Source organism: Sorex fumeus, unplaced genomic scaffold (assembly GCF_029834395.1).
Source record: "Sorex fumeus unplaced genomic scaffold, SorFum_2.1 ptg000038l, whole genome shotgun sequence".
Lineage (NCBI taxonomy): Eukaryota > Metazoa > Chordata > Mammalia > Eulipotyphla > Soricidae > Sorex > Sorex fumeus.
In genome coordinates, this window is record NW_026606095.1 from 10,731,130 (window position 1) to 10,745,820 (window position 14,691).

General features: G+C 50.9%; 1 protein-coding gene across 1 annotated transcript; it reads left to right on the forward strand.

Annotated features, from left to right (window-relative positions):
- Positions 1 to 288: 288 nt before the first annotated feature.
- Positions 289 to 5,847, forward strand: LOC130028022 (uncharacterized). The gene is given in 4 exon segments (XM_056118778.1): positions 289 to 301; positions 746 to 2,105; positions 2,154 to 4,548; positions 4,642 to 5,847. Coding segments are annotated over 4 exon segments (4,974 nt in total).
- The last annotated feature ends 8,844 nt before the right edge of the window (positions 5,848 to 14,691 follow it).

Here is a 14,691-nt window from a genome sequence, read left to right on the forward strand (position 1 = left end):
CTGAACCCTCCGGAGGTGAAAATCACGTGCACGCCCTTTGGGCATATTCGGGAGTCCCAGGGTGACTGGTGAGTGTGGTGCGCACCCGTGTGAGAGAGTGGACCGGTCCGAGCGAGTGCAGGAGTGTGATCTGTGCGTATGTCCTTAGTCTGTGTATTTGTCCTATTATCCTTCTCTTAGTTCTGTTTATTGAGATTGTTTAATATGGGTCAGAATCAATCGACACCCAAAGCCTTAATTCTTAGCCACTTCTCTGAGGTTCAAAAGAAAGCCCAGCATATGGGCCTCATGATAAAGAAAGGTAAGTTCAACACTTATTGTTCTTCAGACTGGCCTGCTTTCGGGGTGGGCTGGCCCCCACAAGGTTCCTTTTCACCGAACCTCGTGACACGGGTAAAAGAGGTCGTTACCCGCCCGGGGGCCCGTGGGCATCCTGATCAACTACCTTATGTTCTTACGTGGGAATTTCTCCTAGAAGAACCTCCCCAATGGCTCGGTCCCTTCTTATCCTTTTCTCCAGCGCCTGTCCCCCCTCCCGTTGCTCCTCCAGCGCCTGTTCCCCCTCCCGTTGCTCCTCCAGCGCCTGTTCCCCCTCCCGTTGCTCCTCCAGCGCCTGTTCCCCCTCCCGTTGCTCCTCCAGTGCCTGTTCCCCCTCCCGTTGCTCCTCCAGCGCCTGTTCCCCCTCCCGTTGCTCCTTCAGAGCCTGTTCCCCCTTCTGTTGCTCCTCTGGCGCCTGTTCTTCCAGCCTTTCGGGATCCTGCCGCCTGTCCTATCTTAGCCCTTCAGAAGGAAGCAGAGAAAGAGGTTCATGCTAAGGCAGCCGTGGCCCTAAGGGGGGCTGCAGACTGCCCCCTGAAGCCACGGGAGAAGGAAATCCGAGATAGAGCTGTTGAGGCCATTGAAGCAATCATAAACCCTTCCTGGGAACCCAATCCTCCACCGGCGGTCCTCTCTGACTCGCTTTATCCTCCCCTCATAGACTTTGACACTGAGATAAGACCTCCTCCTTATGTCCCCATCCCTGTTCCGGCAGCAGCCCCTGGTCCGGCTGCAGACTCTACTCAGGATGTCGGCCCTAGCGGACGGCTTCGTCCACGTGGAAACCTCCGGCCCGAGGAGGGAGATCCTGTCTCTAGTTCCGGACCAGGCCCCCATTCTGTTTCTTTGTTCCCTGTGAGAGCAATTGGCCACCCAGGTGGCCACCAGTATCAGTATTGGCCCTTTTCATCTAGCGATCTATATAATTGGAAAATCCAGAACCCTCCTTTTTCTGTGGATCCAAAGGGTCTCATAGGTCTCGTGGAGTCCATCATGAACACCCACTGTCCCACATGGGACGACTGCCAGCAACTCATCCGAACTCTCTTCACGACTGAGGAGAGGGAGCGCATCCTCGTTGAAGCTCGAAAGAACGTGGCGGGAGATGATGGGCGGCCCACCATCCTACCTGACCTCATCGATGCGGCGTTCCCCCTCAGCCGACCTAACTGGGATTTTGGGACGGCAGAAGGTAGGGAGCGTCTCCGAGTATACCGCCAGACTCTCATGGCCGGTCTCCGAGCGGCCGCTAGACGGCCCACAAATTTCGCCAAGGTAAAAGCTGTTATCCAAGGGGAAACCGAAAGCCCAGCCGCATTTCTTGAGCGATTGTATGATGCCTACCGGCAGTATACTCCCATTGACCCGGAGGCTGATTTACACCGCTCAGCAGTGTTGCTCTCCTTTATTAGCCAGGCAGCCCCTGACATAAGAAGGAAGTTAAATTCCCGGGAAAACCTGGGTAGCATGACCCTCCAGGAGATGCTGCATGTTGCCGAAAGGGTATACAACTCTAGGGAGAGTAAGGAAGAAAAAGAGGATCGGTTGAGGCAGGAGGACAGGGACAGGCAGGAGAGACAGAGAAAAGAGGATCGGGAATTCCAGGCTAGGGAAAATCGGAAGAGTCAGAAAGAACTTACTAGGATCCTTTTGGCAAGCGTAGGGAGTCAGCCCAAAGGGAGAGGGCCGCCTAGCAGACCAGGCCTAGATAGGGATCAGTGTGCTTATTGTAAGGAAAGCGGGCATTGGAAGCATGAGTGCCCATATCGCGGGAAGAAGCAGGAAGGGTGGGGAAGGAGACAAGAAGATGGGGAGGGGAAGACTGCTAAAGATAGGGCCAAAATTCTAGTAGCTGAGGAGGAGGACTGAAGGGGACGGGACTCGGCTCCCCTCCCCGAGTCTTGGGTAACTGTTTGTGTGGAGGGGAAACCAGTGGGGTTTATGGTAGACACAGGGGCCCAATACTCAGTCCTGAATCAGGCCATGGGGAAACTCAAACCTAACAAAACCAGTCTAGTCCAGGGGGCCACAGGATCAAAAATCTACCCTTGGACCAGCAACCGCCAGGTGCATCTAGGGAAACATCAGGTCACTCATTCATTCCTAGTGGTGCCTGACAGCCCAGCCCCCCTTCTGGGGAGGGATTTATTGACCAAAGTTAGAGCCCGGATCCACTTTGACCCTGATGGGATTAAGGTTATGGATGGGGAAGGGGCTCCTCTACATGTCCTAACACTCTCGGTACATGATGAACACAGATTATTCAGGAACTTGGGGGAGGATAGTGTGAGGGGGACGATGGCATATTGGTTGAAGAAATACCCCTCCGCATGGGCCGAAGTGACAGGCATCGGTCTCGCCAGACATGTTCCACCAGTAGTGGTGGGACTCAAAGCCTCCGCCCAGCCAGTCAGGGTACGACAGTACCCAATACCAGAAGCAGCCAGGCGCGGCATCTCCCCGCATATCCACAGACTTTTGAAAGAGGGGGTTTTGAGACAGTGCCACTCAGCTTGGAACACCCCTCTCCTGCCTGTCAGGAAGCCTGGTAGCTCAGATTACCGTCCAGTGCAGGACTTGAGGAAGGTGAATGAGAGAGTGGAGGACATCCACCCGACGGTGCCAAACCCCTACACTCTCCTGAGCCATGTAGCACCCTCTCTTAAATGGTACACCACCCTGGATCTAAAGGACGCCTTCTTCAGCATACCCCTGGCTGAGAGCAGCCAGTTGCTTTTTGCATTCGAATGGCAGGAGGAGGGGAAAGTGAGACAGTTAACCTGGACGAGGTTGCCCCAAGGATTTAAGAACTCTCCGACCCTGTTCAATGAGGTCCTTAGCCAGGATCTCGAGCCCTTTCGACGAGAACATGAGGAGATAACATTGTTGCAGTATGTAGATGACTTGCTGCTGGCGGCCCCCACCCAGGAGAGCTGTAGACGGGCTACAGGGCAGCTTCTCGCCCTCCTGGGGGAACTGGGGTATAGAGCGAGTGCGAAGAAGGCTCAAATATGCCAGGAGAGAGTCACATACTTGGGCTATCAGCTAGAAGGAGGGGCGCGATGGTTAACAGAGGAAATGAAACAGACCGTCCTCCATATCCCCACCCCAACATCTGCAAGGAAAGTGAGGGAGTTTCTGGGGTCGGCTGGATACTGTAGACTCTGGATCCCCAATTTTGCTGAGATTGCAAAACCCCTGTATGAGGCCACCAAAGAGACTCGGGATTGGGAATGGACAGAGAGTCACCAGGCCGCTTTTGAACGTCTCCGAGTCGCGTTATTGCAGGCCCCGGCCCTAGCCCTGCCTGACCCTTCCAAGCCATTTACCATCTATGTGGACGAAAGGAAAGGGATAGCTAAAGGGGTACTGACGCAGAAGCTGGGCCCTTGGCGAAGGCCAGTGGCCTACCTCTCAAAGCGGCTAGATGCGGTTGCGGCTGGGTGGCCACCCTGTCTCAGAGTAATTGCAGCAGTAGCCCTCTTGGTCAGAGACGCTGACAAGCTGACTTTCGGGCAGGAGCTCCACATAGTTACCCCGCACCCGATTGAAGGAGTCCTGAAACAGCCGCCGGGGAAATGGATAACCAACGCCCGCCTCACCCATTATCAAGGACTTTTATTAGATAGTCCCCGTATTGTTTTTGCCAGCCCATCCACCTTGAACCCCGCCAGCCTGCTGCCCGAACCGGACGCAGTCTCGCCCAGTCACCAGTGCCTTGAAATATTGGCTGAGATTTCCCAGGCAAGGCCAGACCTGAAGGACATACCATTGGAGAACTGCCCCTTGAACTGGTATACGGACGGAAGCAGCTTTGTGCTACAAGGGGTAAGAAGAGCGGGGGCCGCGGTGGTGGACCACGAAGGGGTGGTGGTATGGAGCAGTGCCCTGCCCCCTGGAACCTCAGCCCAGAAGGCCGAACTGATGGCCTTAACAGAGGCCTTGGAACGCGCAGAAGGGAAGCGGGTTAACATATATACGGACAGTCGCTATGCCTTCGCCACCCTGCATGTCCATGGCGCCATCTACCGAGAACGGGGATTCCAGACTTCTAACGGGCAGGAGCTCAAGAATCTGGCGGAGGTCCAGCGTCTCTTAATGGCAGTGGACAAACCAAGGGAGGTAGCCGTCATCCATGTCCCTGGGCACCAAAAGGGGGACAACCCAGACGCTGTAGGGAATCGTCGAGCGGACACGGAAGCCCGGAGAGCGGCTATGGAGAGCACTCCCGCCATGACCCTTTCCCTGCCAATGCCAGAACTCCCCAAACTGCCGTCCGAGCCCCAGTACTCCCCCACTGACCTGGACTGGATACAAAGACAGTGGCCCACAGCCACGGCTAGGGACCCCGGGACGTGGCACCGAAGTCCGGACGGGGCCATAATTCTCCCTCGCCAGCTAGGCGAATTCCTGGCTGGCAACATTCATCGGACCTCTCACCTGGGGCGCCGGAAGCTAGCGGAGCTACTCACGGCTGCGCGCCTGGTGTACCCTGCTATGACCGCAAGCCTGCAGCAGATCACGGACGCCTGTACTGTCTGCGCCCAGATGAGACCGGCCATGCGGAGGGGCATGCATACAGGTAGCAGGGAAGCGGGGAGGAGTCCGGGGAGGAGTTGGAAGGCAGATTTTACTGAGGTTAAGCCAGGCAAGTACGGGTATCGGTATCTGCTAGTTCTGATAGACACCTTTTCGGGCTGGGTGGAAGCTTTCCCAACAAAGCACGAGACTAGCCGGGTGGTAGCTAAGGTCCTGCTAGAAGAGATCATACCCCGATATGGTGTCCCTGACTCGATCGGGTCAGACAACGGCCCGGCTTTCATTAGCAAGGTCCTGCAAGGCCTAGCCCAAGCTATGGGAACTGATTGGAAATTACATTGTGAATATAATCCCCAGAGCTCTGGGCAAGTAGAGAGGATGAATCGGACCCTGAAGGAGACCTTGACTAAATTGGCTCTCGAGACTGGCGGGGACTGGGTGACGCTCCTACCCCTCGCGATTTTCCGAGCGAGGAACACTCCCTATGTACATGGGTTAACACCTTTTGAAATCCTCTATGGGGCACCCCCACCCATCACGCGAAGGACTCTGGCTCCGCCAGGGGAAGTTGCTGTGCACCCGGACTACCTGACAGTCCTGCAGACTCTATCCCGAGTGCACCAGCAGATATGGCCGCTGGTCAAGGCATATCACGAAAGGGAGGGGGAGGGACCGGAGCACGGACTGGTGCCAGGGGATAGAGTTTGGGTGAAGCGACACAATGTTAGAAATCTGGAGCCCCGATGGAAGGGTCCTTATGTTGTTCTTTATACCACCCCCACTGCCTTGAAGGTTGATGGAATCGGGCCATGGGTTCACCATTCCCACGTCCGACGAGCAGGAACTGCAGGAGAGGAGGAGGGAAGTGCCCTACAGCCTCAGCCTCAGTGGACCGCGCGGCGCCATCCTTCAAATCCCCTCAAGCTCCGGCTGGTACGAGGTGCTTCTGGACACAGGAGCCGCGCACTCGCTGGTGCATCTACCTCCTAGGGGTGTTCCTAGTGGTCGTCATTCCAGTACGGTCGGCCGGAAGCCCTCATCAGCCCTACCAGCAAACCTGGGTCCTGAGAAACGGAGACACCCATGAGGAATGGAACCTAACTACGAACCCGGCTAGCGCATTGTGGACCTGGTGGCCAGATCTATATGTGGACTTGGAGGAGGTCTTGGGTATTTTTTACTCCCTTCCTCAGCAAGGGAAGGTACATTACATGAGGAAACGGGCACTGGGAGATACCTCCTCGCTCCTGGACAGACAGGCTCTCCGGAAAAATGGGTTCTTTGCCTGCCCTGGCTATAAAACTGGAGTATGGCGCCGGGAGTGTGGGGGTGTGGAAAGCCTTTACTGTGCTGCCTGGAAATGTGTAGTGGCTAATGATGGGGAATGGAGGTGGCCAGTAGCTCAGGAGCTGATCAATATGCAGTTTATTCACCCTTTTCAGCAGGGGAGAGTGGTCCCGGGGTCCAATCAAATCCGAATTTCCTTCACTGAGGCCGGAAAGAAGGATAGGAGGTGGGTGAACGGGCTAACCTGGGGCCTCTTGCCTTACAAAAAAACCTTGGAGAGGAGTCCTATTCCAAATATTGCTCCGCTTTGGGCCAATCTCCACTCCAGTGGGGCCTAACACCATATTGAGACTACCTAGTTTCAAGCTGGGCCCCACGAGCCTTAGGCCAGCCCCGACCTCCCTGGGAAGCTCTGCATTTGCCAATGCTGGCTCCCTTGGCCCTAGCCAAGCCACGGGTACCACCCTTCAACCCCGATCACTGAGTGCTGCCAGTCCCATCCAGACCAGGGATATCACCCCCCAGTCTCAATCCCTGAGCTCCTTGGAGCTTTTGCTGCATGCCGCTTATGTGTCTTTGAATAAGACAGCCCCAAATCTGACGGAGTCATGCTGGTTATGCTTTAGCCCTGCACCCCCCTTTTATGAGGCCATCGGGGTCAATGCCTCATATAATGTCAACATCTCTGTCCCCCCCGATGGTTGGGGCACTCGCCCCAGTACTGGCTTAACCATAACTCAGGTCAGTGGCCAAGGGAGATGTATAGGTACAGTTCCAACTGAGAAAGCTAGACTGTGTGCCCATACAGATCCTGATCCGGGCTGGAACAGCTCAGTGTGGGTCACGCCATCTGTTGGAGCCTGGTGGGTGTGCTCACTCTCTGGGCTCACTCCTCACCTGGCTGGATCAGTATTCGATGCCTCGCGGGAATTCTGTCTGATGGTGCTGGTGATGCCTAGAATTATTTACCACCCCGCCGAGACTCTTATTTCCTATCGGTCTGGGCAACCTGGAGAGCATCCTCGAGTTAGGAGGGAGCCCTTCACCACCCTGACCCTTGCCACCTTGTTTGGAATAGGGTTGGCCGGGGCAAGCACTGGCATCGCCTCCCTGGCCACACAGCATTCTGGTTTGCAGTCCCTCAGGGCAGCGGTAGATGAGGACTTGGACCGCATTGAAAAGTCTATTAGCCTCCTTGAAAGATCCTTGACCTCCTTGTCTGAGGTCGTACTACAGAACAGGAGGGGGTTAGACCTATTGTTCCTCAAGAACGGAGGGCTCTGCGCTGCTTTGGGAGAGGAGTGCTGTTTCTACGCTGACCACACTGGGGTTGTCCGAGATTCTATGGCCAAGCTGCGGGAAGGTCTCGAACAACGTAGAAGAGAAAGGGAGGCCCGGGAGAATTGGTTTGAGTCTTGGTTCAATCAATCCCCGTGGATGGCTACTCTCCTATCTGCTTTAGCTGGACCGGTGGTAATTATCCTACTTATGGTAACTATAGGCCCTTACATTTTAAATCGTCTTGTGGTATTTGTCAAAGACAGAATTAATACAGTTCAACTCTTGGTCCTACGGCAACAGTATCAGACATTGGGGCCCACTGAGGAAATTACTCCTCTGTATGAAGAGCCCACTGAGAAAGATTCCTCAATATGAAGTAGAGAAAGGGAGGAATGTTAGGTCCCTAGGGACCCTGAGGGAGATTCCAGAGTTAAAACTCTATAAATTTTAACTCTCCCTTTCCTGCCCTCCTTATCTGTTACCTCCCTTAAGAACTCTTCCCTTATCCACCTCCGGAATGCAGGGCTGAGAATCAGAGGAAGCAAGGTGATAACCAAATGTCCAAGTTACCTGATGCCCACTAGTCACAATGCCTATGTACGTAAATGCTGATCTTTGAATCTATAGGCTAAGAAGTGATGTACCCTTAATTGGATTGGTTAAGAAAGCATATGTCGTTACAAATCTATTGGCTATGAAATGCGCGGGCTTTGCTGTAACGGCCAGTGAAGGCCTATATAAGATCCCCTTTGAAGAGGTTCGGGGTCTTGCCTCACCTAACTGACCTGCGTGTCTGTGTAGGCGGCTTGACCCTGGCTAGCCAGTCTTACAATAAACCTTGCTTGCTGTTTGCAGTCTCTGGAGTCTCTTTGTCGTTAAAGGGAGATCACGATCTGCGCCCTAACACCCTGGCTAGCCAGTCTTAACAATAAACGCTGCTTCCTGTTTGCCATCTCTGGAGTCTCTTTGTCGTTAAAGGGAGATTTTGATCCGTGCCCTAGCACTTCCTTCCTTCCTTCCTTCCTTCCTTCTCTCTTTCTTTCTGTCTTTATTTCTTTTTGTTGTTGTTTTTGAGCTACACTCAGTTGTGCTCAGGACTTACTCCTTGCTCTACTTTCAGGAATCCCTCCTGGTGATGTTCAAGGGACCAGCTGTGGTGTCAATAATCAGAAACAGGTTAGCTGCGTGTAAGGCAAGTGTCCTACCTGCTGAACTATCTCCTTAGTCTCATGAATTTTGAGGGCTACAAGCGGGGAGGAAGGGTGTTCTAGTCCAACCGCAGTAGTGCTCAGAATCTATCCCAGCTTGGTGCTCAGAAGCCGCTCCTGGAAGTATTTGGGAGACCAGTGCTAGAAATTCAACCCGAAACTCTCACATGCAAAGTATGTACACAAGCCCTTTAAGGCATCGGCCAAACCCTATGAGTGACTCTTAAAGGAACTGGGAGGTGAGTATTTGAAAGGCCAGGATTAAATCTGGAAGGCATCTCGCTTGGTAAGGGATTGCGTGTAAACTCCAGAACAACAACTAATTCTACAAGACCAGACCACAAACTCTACCCTACCCAACTCACTCCTTTAGAACTGTTTTCCAACACCGATTTTTATGCAAACAATATGCTAAATGTGCTAACTGCTAGCGATTAAAAAACAATAGAATGTAGCCTTGTCCTCCAGGAGCTGGGTCAAGAGAAGAGAAGAAGAGAGCAAGGGCGAGGGCTGTAGGGGCGGTCCTTGAAAGCATTCCAGATCCGGAGACCAGACCCACTCAGTGGACGAGAACTGAGACCAGATTGGGAGGGGAAAATAGGAGTCCATTCATCTTAGAATGCATCCATTCTTGAAAATCTGAAAGAATATAATGAATTTCTAGAGCTCCCCCTCTCCCCTCCCACCCCAAATGACACGGGTCGCAGTCTCAATGTTTTGGTTTGGTTTGGTTTGGTTTGGTTTGAGGGAGAGGATGGTCGTCACAAGCAGCCTTGCTCACTCCTGGCGGTGTGGTGGGTGGAACAGAGCTCTTCTTTCTTTATTTTTTATTAGCGAGACACCATGAGGTACAGTTGTAGACTTACAAATTTTTGTGCTTGGGTTTCAGTTATACAATGATCCAGTACCCATCCCTCCACCAGCACCCATCCTCCACTACCGCGGGTCCCAGCATCCCTCCCACTTCCCATCCCCCCCATCCCACCCTGCCTCTGTGGCAGGACATTCCCTTTTGTTCTCTCTCTCCTTTTGGGTGCTGTGGTTTGCAAAAGAAGCAACGGGTGGCAATCATGTTCGGTCTATAGTCTACTTTCAGCATGCATCTCCCATCCTGGGAGGATCCTCCCAACACCCTTCATATGATGCTCCCTTCTCTAGGAACAGAGCTCTTAACCCAACCGTACCACCTGGAAATCGTACCCCTGTTACCTAGCTTGCAATTGGCATTTTCCGCGGGAACAGCTCGTTTACCCGCGATGGTAGCACATGGCCTCCAGAGGGCGCTATTCCTCTTTCCAGCTCGGGTTGGCTGGGTGTGTCTGGCTCAGCCCGGCCGGCGCGGGAAATTCCCCTGCAAGGCTCCCAAACACGCACACCCCCCTGGAAGCACCAGTCTAGGTGGGGTCTAAACATCCGAATCCTAGTGAGTTCGCAGGTACATGCCGAGACGCGGGACCAGAGAACATCTTGAGAATCCATCAGTGCTCACAAGTCTCTAAGATTCTTCTCTGCTTCTTCCAGAGGAGCACTGGAGGTCTGTAAAAATGTGAAAGGCGCAAGAGGAAAAGGGTTGAAAATACACAACAGAGCATGATCCGACTTCCTACTGTGACTTGTCCGGGGATACCCGAAGTTCCACGTTCCTACTGTACCTGAACTCCCCTTCCTAACGTCTTTCTACACCCCCATCTGCCTAATCTCTAAATAGTGAATTTTGCCCCGTGACATTAACAGGAGCAAAACCAGGGAGAAGTTAACAGAGAGTGCAACGCAACAGCTGCAGGGTCTGACTGAAGAAGTGAGACACATCTCCGGAACAGCAGGAAGGTTTTGTTTCCTCACGGTGCCTCACCTGGTCTGTAGCCCCCTCCAATGACCAAAGCAGAGTTCTGCACCTGGCATATGACTGTTAAATGTCTGAAGTGATGTGACTTACAACACACACCTCTTCAAACATAGAAGCCTAATCTAGTTTGCCAATGCTGCTCATTTGTTCTTATCCAGCTCTGTTTATTCAAAGAACTTAGAATCATTTATTATTTTTATCATTATTGCATCTTCGAGGTAGCACACAGATCATAAAATACAGGTTTATTCTTTTTTTACTTCTGTACAATGTCTTCCTTGGATTATTTTCTTAGAAATCTGTGATGAATTACTGATTTTATATTTATTTGAGTGTCAGGGTTGTCATGTCTGTGGGTTGCTTTTGACACAAAATTATGCACAAAATACCCCTCCTGAAAGTTAATCAATGTTTAATTACCCTTTGATGCCATGTATGATCTTCTTATAAGCGAAACTTAAACTTCCACTTAAATTTTCCTTATTATCTAACTTTTGTGTGGGTGTATGCCTCTTATAAATCAAAAACTAGTAAAACTTCCTCATCTCTTACTCGGAAATATTCCGAAAAGTCTAGCCAGAAAGATTGAATGGAACAATAAGGTAAGGCAGGCTAGGTCAATGCGCTCACCTTGCGAGTGACTGATTCTCTCTTCCCCTCCCCCCATGGTCCTCTCCAGTGCCCTGTATGGTCTCCTGTGCACTGCCAAGGGTGATCCCCTTGAGCACAGAACCAGGAAGCAGCCCTGAGCACAGCTGGGTATGACCCAAAACAAAACTAAAAAAGAACTAGGTAGTAGTCAACACAGGTCTGACAGAAACGAGTGAAAGGAAGATGAGAAGAGAGGAAGACGGAACCAGGGATTTAGAGGAACAATTCTTTGAAAGATGAATCACTCCTTCCATCAAGCTACACACCCCCAAAAAACATCTTCCAAGTCTCTTATTCAGGAAGTCCAAAACCATCGTCTGAGTTAACAACCAAGCCCTCATAAAACTGTTTGACCTAGTTCTGAAGAGGATTACTTTTAGCCATAATGAACAAAGGAATATTTCTTTGTTCTGTCAGTAGTCACCTGCCTTATCCACCCAAGGTAATGAATGGACTCAAATCACTTTTCTGACATTAGTTTTGTGACATTAACTATGTGCAGACTTGCCTGTGTCTGAAAGACTATCCAGAGATTCAGTACACTAGATTCAGTTTCAGGATTCTCAACTGGACTTAGACAATTAGAAATAGCCCTTTGTTCTTAGACTGTTTCTCAGAGAAACACAAACATCACAAAGTATTAAAGTGTGCCATATGTTTGCTAAGACTTAACTAAGAGGCAATCTTTTTCTTGGGATTTTGGGTCACATCCAGAGCTCAGAGACTATTCCCAGTGGTGCTCAGGGGAATATACACTGTGCCCAGAATTGAACCAAGGTTGGCCACATGTGAGGCTATAGCCTTAAACTCTGCAATATCTCTCTAATGTCCAACACCTAATATTTTCTAAAAATTATTATGCCAGGAGGAAGAAGGACCCTGCTTGCAGATTATTATGGAATTAAGAATTTAAGCACTCTTGAACTGGTGGTTTGGGGGTAATGACAAGAGTTTTATCATATTAAATCCCTGTAACATTCCAGTGAGGAATAATAGATTTCATTTTACATCTGAGAAAACTGACATTCAGAAAAAAGTAAGTGATGTCCCTATGATCACAAAGCAAAAACCAGGAATTAAAACTCACTATACTGTGTAGTATTATCAAAGGAACGGAAAGATGAAATGTTGATCCTTACAAAATTTAAGGCTAAGAAATATATCTCCTTTTTTAATTTTTGGTTTTGGGTCACAGCTAGTAGAACTCAGGACTTAGTCCTGGCTCTGTGCTCAGAGATCCTTCTAGGCAGCTTGGTACTGGGGATCCAATTTGATCAGCCATGAGCACAGAAAGTTCCCTACCTCTATCTCTCCAGGTCTGGAAATGTATCTTCTTACAGTAATTAGCTTTATAAAGTTCTCCAAAGATTACAGCAAAGAAGCAACAAAGATCCAAAGGCAACAGAACAGGGAAACTGATGGACACAATTGAATTGGGAGCAGGTGAGCGAAATGGGGTCCTTGGAAGAAAGAGATGGGTATTTTGTTGAGGGGCGTGATGTTGGAATTATGTGCATGAAAAACCATTATTAATACTATTTTGGATCAAAAAATAAATCACTTAACTTAATCACTTAACTTCCCGTTAGTCGTCGATTTGCTCGAGCGGGCGCCAGTAACGTCTCCATTTGTCCCTGTCGCGTGCTAGTGTAGCCCAATGGCATCTCTTCGCTCCGGGAACATGGAGGGCCTCAAACCGATCGTTCATGACCTTGACAAAGAAGTCTGACCATCTGGTAGGTGGGCGGCCACGCGGTCTCTTGACATCCCGTGGAATCCAATCAGTAACAGCTCTAGTCCAACGGTCGTCTTTAAATCTCATTACGTGACCAGCCCATCTGATTTTTGACACCTTGGCAAATGAGACAGCGTCCCTGATCCTTGATCGTCGACGGATGTCAGAACTCCGGATTCGTTCTCTCATTTGAGTGAAACGTGATATTCCAAGCATAGCTCTTTCTATTCTTCTTTGGGAGACCTGAATGGCGTTCTCATCTTGTTTCCGTAGGGCCCAGGTCTCTGAGGCATATGTTAATGCAGGAAGAACAGTGGAATCAAAGAGATGTGCCCGGAGCCGGAGGTTCTTCATCCTCTTAGCTATTTCTTCGACGTTCTTGAAGGCGTTCCAAGCCGCTCTCTTCCTCCTGCGCAGCTCGGGTGCCAGGTCATTTGTCATGTTGACCTCTCGACCTAGGTACACATAGCTGTTGCATTCGGAGATGGTCGTTCCATTGAGAGCGAATGGGGCGTCAGGAACAAGGCTGTTTCTCATAAACATTGTCTTCGTGAGATTCAGCTGTAGTCCTACCTTTCCACACTCACGGTCAAAGTCGGCCAGCATTTGTGCCGCTTGGCTGATGTTTGGTGTTATTAAAACAATGTCATCAGCAAAGCAGAGGTGGTGCAGTTGCCGACCATCTATCTTCACTCCCATTCCTTCCCATTCCAGTCGTCGCATGATGTTCTCGAGGGTGGCACTGAAGAGTTTCGGTGAAATGGTATCACCCTGCCGCACCCCTCTCTTGACATCAACGATCACTTCTTTGTAGAATGGTGAGATCCTGGTAGTGAATCCGCAATACAGCTCACGGAGGATCCTGATGTATTGGGCTTGAATGCCCTGATTGGCTAGGGCTTCAATGACCGCTTCCGTCTCAACAGAATCAAAGGCCTTCTTTAAATCAATGAACGTTAAGCAGAGCGGCATCTTGAACTCCCGAGAAACCTCAATGAGTTTGGTTATCGTGTGGATATGGTCGATGGTGCTGAATCCTTTGCGGAACCCTGCTTGCTCACATGGTTGTCCTTCATCTAGTGTTCTGCCAATCCTATTCAGGATGACTCGAGTGAACAACTTGTAGATGACAGACAATAGGCAGATCGGGCGATAGTTGCCAATGTCATGGATGTCTCCCTTCTTGAACAGTAGTACGGTTCTGCTGGTTTTCCATTGAGATGGAACCTTGCATTCAGACAGGTAGCGAGTGAAGAGCCGAGCCAGTGTATTGATGAGTACTGACGGCAGGTTCTTCAGGTGTTCAGGTCTGACCTTGTCTGGGCCGGGTGCTGTTTGCTTCTTTACTGACGAAATGGCGTGTCGGATTTCGGAAGGGAGAACGTTGGGAACGACATACCCATCCTGTGGAATTTGGTATGTCGGCAAGTGGACATGGCTATCGAAGAGATTTGAGTAGAAGTCATGGATAATCTTCTCCATTGCCGTTCTGGAGGATGTGATGGATCCATCAGGACGTCGGAGGGCAGTCATCTTGGTCTTATAGTTGGCGAAGGACAGGGACAAAGGGATTCTAATCAGGAGCCCCACCCTACCCTGCCCTGTCTGCTTCCATCAACCACCCAGGGATCGAATTGTGCACAGGAGACCCACCCTACCCAGATAAATACCCCACTGGCAGACTTCCACTCTCGACACTACTTCCACTACCCAGCCGTCGCCACACTCCAGGACGCTTTCCGGACCTGCGCGGCCGCAAGCGGCCGCGCGACACATCATAAGACACTAAATACCCGTCTTCTGGAATTGTCGTACCATATTTGATA